The 14,177-nt window shown below is 39.1% G+C and overlaps 1 protein-coding gene across 1 annotated transcript in view; it reads left to right on the forward strand.

The window, feature by feature from the left end:
• The window catches only part of SPAG17 (sperm associated antigen 17), a gene marked incomplete at its 5' end in the record, with an annotated part of 116,281 nt that overhangs the window by 31,166 nt on the left and 70,938 nt on the right, over positions 1-14,177 (forward strand). The window contains 7 exons of the mRNA XM_082485761.1: positions 1,127-1,321; positions 7,330-7,511; positions 10,485-10,640; positions 11,333-11,414; positions 11,779-11,897; positions 12,810-12,947; positions 13,031-13,144. Coding sequence (XP_082341887.1) covers positions 1,127-1,321; positions 7,330-7,511; positions 10,485-10,640; positions 11,333-11,414; positions 11,779-11,897; positions 12,810-12,947; positions 13,031-13,144 — 986 coding nt within the window. The remainder of the gene's footprint in view (positions 1-1,126; positions 1,322-7,329; positions 7,512-10,484; positions 10,641-11,332; positions 11,415-11,778; positions 11,898-12,809; positions 12,948-13,030; positions 13,145-14,177) is intronic.

Raw genomic sequence — 14,177 nt, forward strand, 5'->3', positions numbered from 1 at the left:
CAGATGTCAGTGCCAGCTTACCTTTTTTTTTCTGCCCTTTTTTTTCTCTCCTTTGGATGAATGAGTCCCATGAGCTGAAGAGTGGCTAAAGAACTTTTAAGTGTGTTGTGTTAGTAGGCATAGGAAAGAATCTTAAGGCTAAATAGAATATAAAACCATGTTTTGTTGGTGGTGCAGGATAGTCTGCACTAATTGTATGTGTTCCATAGTTGATGGAGAGATACAGGAGATTCAGCGGGCAGTTTCTGTTGTCTCAAGATAAATAACCATGCTGGATGAATTAAATAACCTGATACCTGTCTGAATGCCTGTATTTCTTCATAGGCCGTAAAAGAAATCTACACAATTACCTTAGACTAGAGTCAAGGTTCTAGAGGGCTTGTTTTTACTTACGTGATGCTTTTGTACTGAAATGTTGCTATGCATATTTCTGCAGAACTAGTAAGCCCAAACAGAGCAGGCACTCAATGAAACTTCTTATCTGCACTTTAGGATTAATTTGGATATGCACTTTGCCAACTAAAAGGACTAGTGTGAGCTGGTATTACCAGCTGATGAGGATTTTGACAGGGAGTCCATCTAGCAAACGTGAACCTGTCAGGCAGGGAGCAGTCAGCAGTGACTCAGCTCATACCTGCAGCTAATCCTTCAGAATTATTATAGCTAATGTAATCGCACATCTAAGAAATAGTAACTTACTCGGTGTGTGCTCCCTGGCCAGCTTTATGCAGGATAAAATAGGATAGCTTAAACTACCATTAGAACATATGAGTATGTCCTGACACTAAACTCCTCCTTAAAGAGAAGCGATTACAGAAATGCTGCTATGGCTAGCATTCTGATTATAATCAGCTTCTCCAGTTTTTCTCCTGGTGCTTGTCCCAAGAATTATTACTTCTGACTTGTATTCTTCCTGCTGAGTTCTAGGTCGTTTGCTACAGAAGACTTCAGTCTAATGCACATAACATTTTGAAACTTAGATGCAATTGTCCCAATAAGGTTATAAAATAAACTGTTTCTCTGCCCTTAATTTGCAGTATCCCTATATAGTCAAGAAAAAAAACCTGTATTTTGTTTATCTGTTGAATGTCCTCGCTCTAATCTGTTTTTGTTGTGTTTTGAACAGATGATGAACCAGATGATGGTGCCCATCATTACTTTATAATTTTGGATTTCCATGACCCACAGCTGTTGGCTGTGATGTCTGAGCTTGGGATTAACATTTCAAGTGTAATTAGAATTTCTTCTGAGAATTATAAGCCGTTGCAGACATACTTGGAAACAACTAAACTTCAAGGAGAATCTTTACTTTCACCCAAAGGTAATCTGGTCATAAGAACAAAGTTTGTGTAGAAAGGACACTATTTTATATCCAAGTAAAGACTTTTTGTTGTGGTTTTCTCCCTCTCTGTGCCTTGTGTTTGTGCATACTACCTGTGAACAGCTGTGTTTGCCAGTGAAAAAATGGTATCGCCATTGGTTGGTCACCAAACCAAATGGTTTGCCAGTGCAAAAACTTGCCTCAGCTGGACAGTAGAAAGAGGGACTGACTAAGCAGGCAGTGGTTGCAGCCATAGTTTTTTGCAGCAACCACCAAAGAACAACCTTTTATCAAATGTGTACTTTTATGAATCATTAGCCAGGAAGGTGTGTTGCTAAGCAAACTTAGCTCATTTGGTAATTTCAAGGTAGTTTCAGTGCACAGCTGGTTACTTTGGGAGTGTGGCTCCAGCCAGAGAAGAATATACCACAGACTAACACCCTGCAATTGTACTCAGCTGTCCCCAGGCTGTAACACCTCTCTTGAACCGGGATCCTGGTGAACAGCAAGCTAAATATGAGTCATCAGTGAAGGCTAACTATACTGAGCTGTAGTAACATAGCCAGTAGATCAAGGGAAGTGGTTATTCCATGTTACTTGGCTCTCTTGAGAACAGAATTCTGGGCTCTACAGTACAAGAAAGATGCTAAGAAATTTGATCGAGTCCAGCAGACAGCCACCTTATGAAGAGTGGCTGAAGGACCTTGGCTTGCTTGATCTGGAGAAGAGAAGGCTTATGAGTCATCTAATAGCATCCTGCTAGCACCTCTGAGAAGGTTACCAAGAACACAGAGCAAGACTCTTCATTGAGGTACATGGAAGAAGAAAAAGTGGTTGTGATCATGAACGGCCTTTGGAAATCCTGGGCCCCAGAGACAAGGGGAAAGCCTGGAGCAAGGAAGGCATACCCTTGGTGGAAGAGAATCAGGTCAGGGAATACATAAGCAAACTGGACATATGTAAATCCATCAGACCTGGTGAGCTGCACTCACAAATACTGAGGGACCTGACTGTTACTGAGAGGTCACTGTCAATTACTTTTGAATGATCATGGCAATTGGACAAGGTGCCTGAGGACTGAAGGAAAGGAAGTGTCACTCCTGTCTTCAGAAATGGCGGTAAGGAGAACTCGGGGAACTAAAGGCTGCTCAGACTCATCTCAGTCCCTGGGAAGATGATGAAATAGATAATCCTGAAAGCAATTTCCAAGCACACGAAGGACAAGAAGTTGGTCAATCAGCATGGATTCACCAAGGGGAAGTCTTTCTTAACCAACATGATAACCTTCTGTGATACAATGACTGGCTTTGTAGATGAGGGGAGGACAGTGGATATTGTCTGCCTTGACTTCAGTAAGGCCTTTTGCACTCTATCCTCATAAAGACGCCGATGAAGTATGGGCTGGATAAGCAAGCACTGAGGTGGATTGAAAACTGACTGAATGGCATAACCCAGAGGGTAGTGGTCAATGGCATGAGTCCTGATCAACAGCAACAATTAATGATCAGGATAGTGGGGCAGAGTATACCCTCAGCAAGTATTCTGATGATACAAAACTGGGAGGAGTGGCTGAAACACCAGAGGATTGTGCTGCTGTTCAGAGGGACCTCGACAGGCTGGAGAAATGGGCTCAGAGGAAACTCATAAAATTCAACAAGGGCAAGGGCAAAGTCCTGCACCTGGGGAGGAATAACCCCATGCACCACTATATACTGGGGGCTGGCTCACTAGAAAGCAGCTTGGCAAAAAAGGACCTAGAGGTGATGGCACTAAGTTGAACATGAGGCAGCAATGTGCCTTTGTAGCAAACAAGGCTAATGGTATCCTGGGCTGCGTCAGGTCAAGGGAGTTGATCCTTCCTTTCTACTCGGCGCTGGTGAGTCCACACCTAGAGTTCTGTGTCTAGTTCTGGGCTCCCCAGGACAGGAGAGATACAGAGCTACTGGAGAGAGTCCATCAAATGACAACAAAGATGTTTAAGGGACTGGAGCATCTCTCATGAGGAGAGGCTGAGAGACCTGGGAATGTTTGCCCTGGAGAAGAGAAAGCCCAGAGGGATCTCATCAATGTGTATAGATGCCTGATGGGAGGGTGCAAAAAAGAGGAAGCCAGGCTCTTTTCAGTAATGGTCAGTGACAGCACAAGAGGCAATGTCGAAAAATGAAACACAAGAGGATGATTTAGCCTTTAAGACTTAGGCGATCACAGCACTAACTGATGGACTCAAAGAAGTAATGTCATGTTTGAATTTGTATGATGAGCAGTCTTGTCTCGGGAAGAGAATGAGAGGAAAACATAATTTCCAGCTTCTTATAGTTTTGTTAGAACTTGTAAAATTTAAGGGTAATGTCTTACTAGGAAATAGTTGAAAGTGCAGAGAGCAGAAAGCATCGGTTTGTTTAATTTCATTTTATTTACAGTACCTGCTGGGACAAGTTTCCACAAATATTAACTTTTCTTTGTCTTGTATCTATAATAGCAGGAAGACTTAGTAAACTTAGATAATTAGAAAGTTAAATTTGTAAGGAAAGGGGGGAAAAAACATAATTGTAGATGATAGTATCTCATGTAAGTAGTGTTATAGGTAGAAATGCCAGTTTTCCTCCTTACTAAGAAACAATAGGCTGCATAGTGAGAAAACAGTTTGGCTAAACCATGCATGCTTTGTGGACCTCAGATAAAAGGAAGCATTTAAGAATTAGAAATAGGCCAGGTCACTAGGAATGAGAATATATGTTTATTATGAGCCTACTGACGCAAAGCTGTGTGGCGCGGTTGACATGCTGGGGGGAAGGGATGCCATCCAGAGAGACCTGGACAAGCTTGAGAAGTGGGCTTGTGCAAACCTCATGAGGTTCAACCAGGCCAACTGCAAGGTCCTGCACCTGGGTTGTGGCAATCCCAAGCACAAATACAGGCTGGGCAGGGAATAGATTGCAAGCAGCCGTGAAGAGAAGGACTTGGGGGTGTTGGTGGATGAGAAGTTCAACGTGAGCCAGCAATGTACACTTGCAGCTCAGAAAGACAACCGCCTCCTGGGCTGCAACAAAAGCAGTGTGGCCAGCAGATTGAGGGAGGTGATTCTACCCCTCTACTCCGCTCTCATGAGACCCCACCTGGAGTACTGTGCCCAGCTTTGGAGCTCTCAACATAAGAAGGACATGGACCTGTTGGAGTGAGTCCAGAAAAGGGCCACAAAAATGATCAGAAAGCTGGAGCACCTCTCCTATGAAGACAGGTTGCAAGAGCTGGGGTTGTTCAGCCTGGAGAAGAGAAGGCTCCAGGGAGACCTTATAGCAGCCTTCCAGTACCTAAAGGGGGCCTACAGGAGAGCTGTGGAGGGACTTTTACTTTTTACAAGGGCATGTAGTGATAGGACAAGGGGTAATGGCTTCAATCTGAAAGAGGGTAGATTTGGATGAGAAATCAGGAAGAAATTTTTCATTCTGAGGGTGGTGAGGCACTGGAACAGGTTGCCCAGAGAAGCTGTAGATGCCCCATCCCTGGAAGTGTTCATGGCCAGGCTGGATTGGGCTTTGAACAACCTGGTGTAGTGGGAGGTGTCCCTGCCTGTGGCAGGGGGCTTGGAACCAGATGATCTTTTAAGGTCCCTTCCAACCTAAACCATTCTATGATTAACCTGTAAATGCAATTATGTTATAGTGTTTCTGTTGTTGTTGTTCTGTTCTTAGCATGAATACACATGAATCACAGATTGGAGACCACAGCTTTCATGTTCTTTTCCTTCCCAGGTGTTTGCATCCCCTAATGGCTTTCATTTTGTGAAGTTACCAAGTCAAGCACTGTTAGTACCCTTTCATATGGTTACTTTTCTGTTCCTCTAATCACTCTCGTAGCTGCTAATTCAGCTTTTCTGATAGCTAATGAGAGAACTCAGACCAGTCTTTCAGCCTGAATAAATGGAATTCATTTTTCTCCATTTCTGCTGGAAACATGTGACCCGACACATTATAGTGATTCTAGGATTTCTGTTTTCTGGTTCAAAATCACTATGCATTGAATTAGTATATACTAGATGCTTTTCTTCCACTGTTATATGATGATAACAGATTTTTTTTCTGGTGGTGTTTTTCCAAAATCATGTAGTGTACTGCTGGGTACTGTCTTGGTTCTATTACTGAAGACTTCAAGGTAATTCAGTTCCTCTCTGGGGTTGTGCCAAACCTCTTCTGTATTGGCAATTTCTCCCAGCTCCTGCACCTTCTTTTGGGGTTACTCGTGAAAACTTCAATTCCTTTTGATGGGGTTTACATTATGAAAATATACTTTAGGAAAGAAAAGTCTTAGGATTGCAGGCAAAAGAATGAAGAGGGGAGGTAGTAGTCAAGGGCAGAACATCTAATAATTGATGCTGGCTAACCATGATGTTTCCATGAAAGGGGAAACTTAAGTGTCATATGCATTTTTGTGTGTTTTTTGTTATTAAACTATGGAGCAGAGTTAGTAAAATGTTATTATTATTATTCTATTGTAAAACAGGAATTTCTGCCTACAATGTTATTAGCACAGTGTCATTCACCTTTCATTCAAAAATGCAGAGATTAATCCATTGGCTGAGCAGCTCTAGATGCTGTTATGCTGCATAGATGTGCTTTCAAAGCTGATTTTTTTAGGGGAACATTGCCATGGGTGAGGTGTTGTCCTGAATTAGAGGATAGCTTTCATGAGAAGATGAAAAACAAAGAGGAAAGGATGGTCTTGTAGCTGAGTTGTTAGGAGTATAGAACAGTTTAAGATCAAGGGACCATCTAGACCAATGGTCGATCTCCAGAAGTGCTTGTAAACTAATGCCCAAGGAAGAGTAAAGGAAAGGAATGGAAGGAAAAGGAAAAGAGTAGTAAGTAAAGCACATATGAAACTTCTCAACACATATATCACCTAGCCATCAGTTATTTTTAAGTCAGTGGATTTTCCTGATCCTGGTGTGTTTTGTCTTTTTAGTAAACCTCAACAAATTTAGTTTGTTTGTTTTCTAAGTACTTACTTAGTTTTCCCTCGAACTCATGAGAATGGCATACCTACACAATCTTTTGGCAAAGAGTTCCCAGGTCTTCTACCCAGTTTCTAGAGTCACTTAATGGGACATACCTTCCATACCATGATAAAACCATTTTATAAGTTAATTGGCAAACATTTCTGATGGCTGCTACAGGAGGCATGTATAACTTGGAAAACGTTACGGAGGTCAAACATTTTTTGAAGAGTCCACAGCCTCACTGAGGTGTTTTGTTTTAAACCCATGGGGCCACTGGAATTACACAAATGAGGTATTTGGCCTCCATACTTAGGTTTTAGAAGTGCTGAGCACCCGTAAGTCCAAATGAATTCAAGTCACTGCAGGTTTAGCATCCTTACATCTCTTAAAATAAGCTAAAATAACTAAAAAAGTATGGTCGATATTAGATTCCAGAGTGTGATTACATGTGTGATTACAGAGTGTGATTGGCATTAAGAGAGAACTTTTTGTTTTGCTGTAGCTAGAGCATCTTTGAAAATTGATCATTACTGTGCAGTACAAATGGAAACCATACAACTTCTAGGCTCACTATTCTTTGTCATACTGTACCTTAATCTCCTTTTGCCTCAATTTCTACACCAATAAAATTGTGATAATAAGACTTGCTTACTCTATACTTAAAGAACAGGTTCACCAAGGTATCTGCTGGCGGCTTTGGAAAAACGCAACCTGGGTTTTTTATATTTCCTAGGTTTCAGACACTTACTGCTGTTGGGGGAGAGATGTAGGGGTGTGGGTTTGGTTCTGGGGTGTGGGTTTGGGGTTTTGTTTGTTTTTTCTGAAAGAACTACCATGTTTTACTGAGACTTTCTCTTCCTGGAGTTTTTTGATCCCAAATTTGGGGGTCAGATTTTTGCTGAGACTCTGGGGATGGGAGTATTTCAACAGTATTTAGGGAAGACTAATATATGATTTGTGCTTTGTGTAAAAGACATTTTACCATGACTTATTGAATACTTACACATTTCAGTCGTAGAAGCAGAGAAAAGAAAGAAAGATGAAGCTATCAAAAACCTCGAAACGTTTTGGAAATACCTGGAGCCAGTTCTGAACAGTGGAAAGCATGGATCAAGTCTCTTTGATGTTGCCAGACTTCATCACCTAGTTAAGGAGAGTGCCTTTCCCCCTGATTGGTCCGATAGAGAAATGCTGGTCAGTAGACTCTGCTTTCACAATGCATGGCATGCTTTGGGGTTTGTATCATTTAAGACCAATTTAGAAATGACACGAATTTTAGCTTAGTCTTCTATGAAACCGAACCAAAGTAGTTAGTATATTTGTAATCTAGAACAAAAATTATTTCCCATTTATCCAACAGCTTTATTCAGCATGTATTCACAAGGAGTCCTTTGAATAAAAATACTTGTCTTGGAGTTTCTTAATATTGTAGGCCTCACTAACAGAGTTTTAAAACAATTTGACGTATTAAATTTATTCAGCATCTCTACATAGACCCAATTTGGAGCTCGTTAGAGAGTCAGATGTCTGTATGAATTAACACAAAAGTTATATTTTTGTCCTCATAACAGCAGGTCTACTTACTGTATCACAGAACAGTCCCATGAGAAAAAATTAAAATGAATGCAAGAATGCTTTTTGATAGTTGTTTTAGCAGACCCAGTATTGCTTCTTATTGTCCAGCCTGAAACATGACTCTGGCTTCTTACTCATTATAGCCTGATGGGTCAGGACTATTACCAGGCACTGCAAGAGAAAGTGAACCATTAGAAATTTTTTCCAGCCTAGGCTCTCAAGTGTAGTGAGGTAAAAGGGTCCAGTGGTTTTCAATCCACAATAGCAGCAGTAAAAAATACAAACTGCTAAAGCAAAATAAATCGACATGCCACAATTTAACTTACAGTATTTGTGGTCTATATTATTAAGGTTAAAGGACAGGCTACATCCTCCTAACATTTATAGTGCAATAAATCCTGTGTATAAACAATCTGGTGAGCTAGGAAGTACCCTTGATCCTGAAGGGATCAGAACCAAGTTTGGCTAAATCCACAGTGGTTTCCAAGGTGTTCACTAAAAATGCCTCAATTGTGGAAATGTGTAGGCTTGCTACTTACAACATTAGATCAAGGGTATAATGATAAGTAATCTTAAAATATGAAGCCTATTTTGGGAAAGAAGTTTATCTTGTATGTCTTCCCCATAATCACATCTTATAGGGGACTATTGCTACTTGTGAATATCCTGTGAGCAGCTATATTATAGCTGAAATAAAAGAAAAATTATCTGTCACTGAAAGTGTTTCAGCAGCTTTTAGTTGTAATTTCACATTCTTCCATATCTCAGAATTCAGCAGAGCTCAAAAGAAGTAGGAACATTTGTAAGTTTTCAAAGAAACGCATGGGAAGGATATAAGTTGTGAAATCATAGCTGGATAGAATAAGCCTGTTCTGGTGGACTGGCTGGAGAGTCTCCAAGTCCTAGCTTGCTGCATCTCTGAAGTCCAAGATCCACAGAAGGAAAACTATTGTGACAAATTTTTAGACGTTAATATAAAAATGATAGAGTATTACATACAGCAAATAGTCTCCAGTTTTCAGATTTTTAGAAAGGAAAATACTTTCAAAAATATTTTTCATTATTCAAGAGTCACTAATGGTTAGACTCAGAAAACTTTTGACAAGCATCTGTGTCTGTCCTGAGAAGAGGAGAGAGCAAGCAAATTGAATCACAAAATTGTAATTATATTAAACTTTGCATGTGTCCCATTGAGTAGTGCCAGGTTCTGTTACTTGTAACTTTGTAAAGTATCTTTTTTCGTTTGAAAGACTGTGCTTACAAAACACTCCAATAGTTTAATTAAACTTTTCCAGTGCCTAGTGATCTCTCTTGAGTAATATATGAACAGAAGGTTTTTATACTAGCCCATTCTTCAGAAGAGTATTGAATTGGAAAAGCAAAGGTGCAAGAATATTAACTATGAAAATTCTCTTATCACAAATAGAAATTCTCTCCCTCTAGTATTTAAATGTTCTGAAAACAGAGACAAGTATTTTATAACTGAAGAGTCATTTGGGGTGCTTGTTTTGAAGTGCCATACAGAGGGTCTGAGTTGAAGAAGGCAGATGCTTAATACTTCCTAAAGGTCAGTTAATATAGTTAGTGTTTAATGACAGTTGTGCTTCATGTTTTACTTTAGGAAACTTAAAAATGAGACATCCAGTGTTGATAGCCTCCTCTTAGAGGCAAGCTTCTTAATACAAGAGACTTCCCCTACTTTCACAAAAGTGAAAGAATCACTCAAAAAAGGACCGTTGAAAGAAATTGTCTAAAAATTATAATAATTTCATGTTTTGCACAATGCCTAGGATGTACAGGGTAAGAATACGTCCATTAAAGCCACTGAAATGTAAGTGTGGCATGCGGCCTCAGGTAGGGTTTTGGTATTTGTACAAAAACATTTCACACATAAAATAGCAGTTGCTATTATTCCTTTTATTGCTCTCAAGCTTCAGTGAAAACCACAGTACATCACCTCAAGAACCTTGACTCTTTCCTTGTGAGACTTCTGCAGATACAGCACGCTCCCTTTGGACATTCAGGCGGTGTGATGACATTCCTTTGCTTGCACAGCTGTGGAATTCAGAGTTCAGTTCTTGAGGCTTTCTTTGTCTTAAAAGGGCAACAGAAAGAAACAAACTAATGAGATGACATTGTTTCTTGGTTGCGTTTTTATTTTTTATCCTTCTAAGGCAGGAGAATGTTTGACCTTGCAGATATGCTGCAGGTTGATCACCAGTAGAAACATGCACACATGATATAAAACAATTATTTAATCTCTCTCATTTTTTCCCATTCAAAAAACTAACCTAAATTCCAGTTGCAAGAGAGCAGACCTTGACTGGTTACTGTTAAGACAAGTTAGACTTTATAACAACTAAAGCAGTTAAGCAATACACAGTCCATACTATGGCAGTATTTAGGCAAATAAAAATAAGGAAACCTTGCTTTTTAGAATAACTCTATAAAACATTTTGAATTAGTGGAAAAAAAAATCCCTTGGAAGATTTTTAAACAGTTGTAGATCTGCTGGTTAGAGAGCCATGTGGCTAGGTTACATGACACTTTTGTATGCAAATTTCATCTTTTGTATATGATTTTCTATCATAGCTTGCGTTTGGAACTGTGCTGTTTGAAAGCATTGCTTGTTTCATGTATGACTGCCTGGACTGGAGAAGACAGCATTCTAACTACTTGGAAAACACCAAGTTTATTAATGTGCCTGCGTTATCAGAGAGCAAATCAACACAACCACCTGTAACTGAGGCAAGGATCCTTCTCTTCTTGTGGAGAATAACTATTTATAGGCTAGAATTGGCTGTCTTTAATTCTGCACTTAAAAATTCACCTTGGGCCCTCACTCCATGGGTAATTTTCTGTGAAAGAAATTGGGATTTTTGTGTTCAGCATTTAAAAACTCGAATGGGGAAAAAATAGCTGAGCATTGGGAAAACAGAAAAAGAAAAATTTGAAGTATCACACAGGCATAAAGTATCACAGGTGTAGAAATTCCTTAAATAGCTTCTGATGGCACCTACTTGTGTCTGAAAACTCAATATGCCTGCACAGAGCTACTGAGTCTTGTTGCAGATCTGTGAACTATCAAAAAAAGATTATTAGTTTCTTTATTTTATTCATGGTAGACAAAAGTTTAAGTGGGCAGAAGAAAGTGGCTTATTAGGACATATACTAGTGGCAGGGAAAAAATGGGCTTGTTCCATCAGTAGCACTACTGCTGAATGCTCATTTAAAACATTCATAAAACTACATTCTTACTACTTGTTCCATTCAGAGTTAGGTGGGGTTTCTCTCCCCTAATACCAACCATTTATAAGTTTAGCATCTGCTCTGGGGTAAGTAACCAAAGATAAATGAAATTAATTTCTCCCACCTGTTTGTGCAATCCTCATTTGTTCTACTGTTTCTGAGGTTTTTTATCTTTATTTTTGTGCCTTTAGGTACAACCAGCCGCACAGATTACACCTTCAAAGAAAAAAGGGCAAGCAGAAGAAATTCTGCCAACAGTGAATTTGTCACAGGGTATGTCTAAAGGATTAAAGTGCTCATTTGTAGCTGTTCACTCTGTCATACCATTCATTCATCTGACAACACAAATCCTTGAAATTATTTGCATGGTAAGGTGAAGATGTGATTTGGTGTTGAGAGAGTAGTTTCTTGGTGAATACGTTGTGAAGGTCTCTGGAAATTGCAGTGGTGATAACTAAGATCTTTAGAAAATCACTGTTTCTATCTATTCCTAGTCACGGTCAGATTTAAGAGCTCTACAGTAATGGACTTTGTTAGTCTTTTTTAAGAAAAATTGTCTGAAGGTTGAACCGGTTGGTAATATAAATTGTCATTTCTGAAGAAGTTGATCTTAATGTTTTATCTTTCATTACAACAGAGGAAGAAGCTTCTTTTTTGGCTGCTTCTGTGGACATGAGGTATTACAATGACTTGCTGAGTCAGATTCCTGAGGAATACTTTTCTGTACCCTTAATGCTGAACTGCTTGTTGGAACAGGTGGGAATATCCTCTTTGTAATTCCTGTGGCTAATTCGGCTTAGACCTGGTATAATGTATTGGTCCAAAATCAATGAATCCATCTGTTTTAGCCTAAAATAAGAGACTGTGCCTGGAGGCACTGGCCAAGGAGGTTCAATACAAAGCAATAACAACTCAGAAGTGACATCTTTGGTTTTCTTTTGTATTGTGCACTTACCCTGTATATACTGTGTTATTCCAAAATTATTTTTTTCAAGACTACAGATCCAATACACTCAAATGAGGAAAAAGGTGTAATTTCTTAGCTAAGTCAATAACAAGTTTTCACATCCTGCAGCAATGTTATTGATACTGAACTTCTACTGGTTTACTCAGTACAAAGGTCTTGGGGCAAGCCTAACATAGAAATGGCCTATATTGATGCTAGTGCTAGACAGATCTGACTTCTGTTGAGTTCAAGCATAATATATGAGTTAGCAGAGACCCACAGTATGATTTGGAAATTGTCCTTCTTTCAGAAATAAAATCTCAGCACTTTTTTTTTTTTTTACTTTTTACAATTTAGTCTGAAAGTAGACTCAGGCAAAAATACTCAAAGTAAGGTTCAATGCCTGATGCATAATCAGTTTTTAATTATCTGTGTTCATTAACAATTCCTAACATTTCAAGTTGGAAATATTTTTATTCTCATCCTTCCAAAAGTGAATAATAAGAGAAAGCATTTAATTCAGTTTTCCATAATCATTGTTTGGGGCAGGAACTAACATAGATAATTGCATTTTTGATACTTGTAGAAAAAAATGACAGTTTTCTTTCCTGACAAAATTTATGGATGTGTGTTTAGCTTATAGCAGGGTCTGCTTGGTAGTTTTAATGAAGTAAAGCAGCAGTCATACTGTCATGAAAGCTAACATATATCATGCTTGCCAGGTTATTGCAAGTGAAGAAAACCTTACACCACCTAGTCTGGTGGTACCAGAGCCTCGGTCAGATGGGCTACATCATACCATTGCAGATCATATAGCCTCTGTCCTTCCTTCTCTTTCACTTTCGAAGAGTGAAAAAAAGGTTTGTGTTGTCTTTTGTTCATTTCCTAAAATGAAAAAATAAATCTGATTATTGGGGCTTAATACATCTTTCTTTTTTAACAGGATCTGTATGAATACTTTTCTCCTAAATACCGGGAAAGAAAGACTGTCAGCCCCACATACCCTCTCTTATTTAACTACCATGATACCCTGGCTCAGCGGTTGCACCTGCTTAAGGTATAGTGCTACCTGTCATATATAAACAGTTCTAAAGTCCACAGGCAGTGAATACTCACTGCACTGGAAAGGATGTAGTGGTGTTTTTACAAAGCAGAACAGTATAGCCTAGTTTTTTCCTACTGAGATAGACACACTAATGTGTTTAGTCTCCTTAAGAAGCAATGAATAACTGCTGCTGACAGAGGACACATCATAAACATAGAGCATTATTTTGATTTCAGTGATCTGTTTGCATTATTAATAAGAATGTTTAGCCTTTGGCATAGATGAGAGATATTACAGAATTCTGTTGATTTACTGTAATCAAACACTGATGAAACTGTGGGAAATTAGTTGCTAACTTGATAATGGTGATTTGACATGTAGACTAGATTAAATACTAAGATGTAGAGAAGTTAGAAAAGATACAGAGTTTGTTAGTGAGTACAAAAAGTGTGTTCAGGTTGGCTAAAAAGTTGGAACATAGTGTATAACCAAGACATTGCCAAATTCTAACAAAGGCAGAAAGGTTCAGAGACTGCAAGGTTTGGGATTGTTGCAAAGTAACAGTTCCTAGACTTTCTGAACCAAAAAACCACTGTGAATTTATCATTTTTTTCCAAAGCCAAGGTGTAGTTTTACAATTAAACTTTGGAAATACTCTGAAGGTAATACAAATGATAATACAGTTCTGGATTTCACAGCTAAGGTGTGTCTGCCTGGCTTCATGAATTACAAATTGTCTGTGCAATACTTTGGCAACCATTACTTAAAGCAATATTCAGAAACAAATCGAGCTTGACACATTGGAGGTATTCGAGCAGAAGGCAGGACTGAGCAATCACCGAGAAAGACGCTCTTAGCAGGCATACACTTGATGTGTATGATGTACTTGCTGGAGAGGAAATTCAGGATATAGCACAATGTTTGAAGGGTGGGTAGAAGAAAAAGATTTGGAAGACATGGTCAAAGAAAAAGGTACTGTAAGTGTGTGATACTAAAAAGAGTGGAGCTGAAAAATACCAGTAAGTCTTAAGAGGTAAATCCTTAA

This window comes from Vanellus vanellus, assembly GCF_965231255.1.
Source record: "Vanellus vanellus genome assembly, chromosome: 1".
Taxonomy (NCBI): Eukaryota; Metazoa; Chordata; class Aves; order Charadriiformes; family Charadriidae; genus Vanellus; species Vanellus vanellus.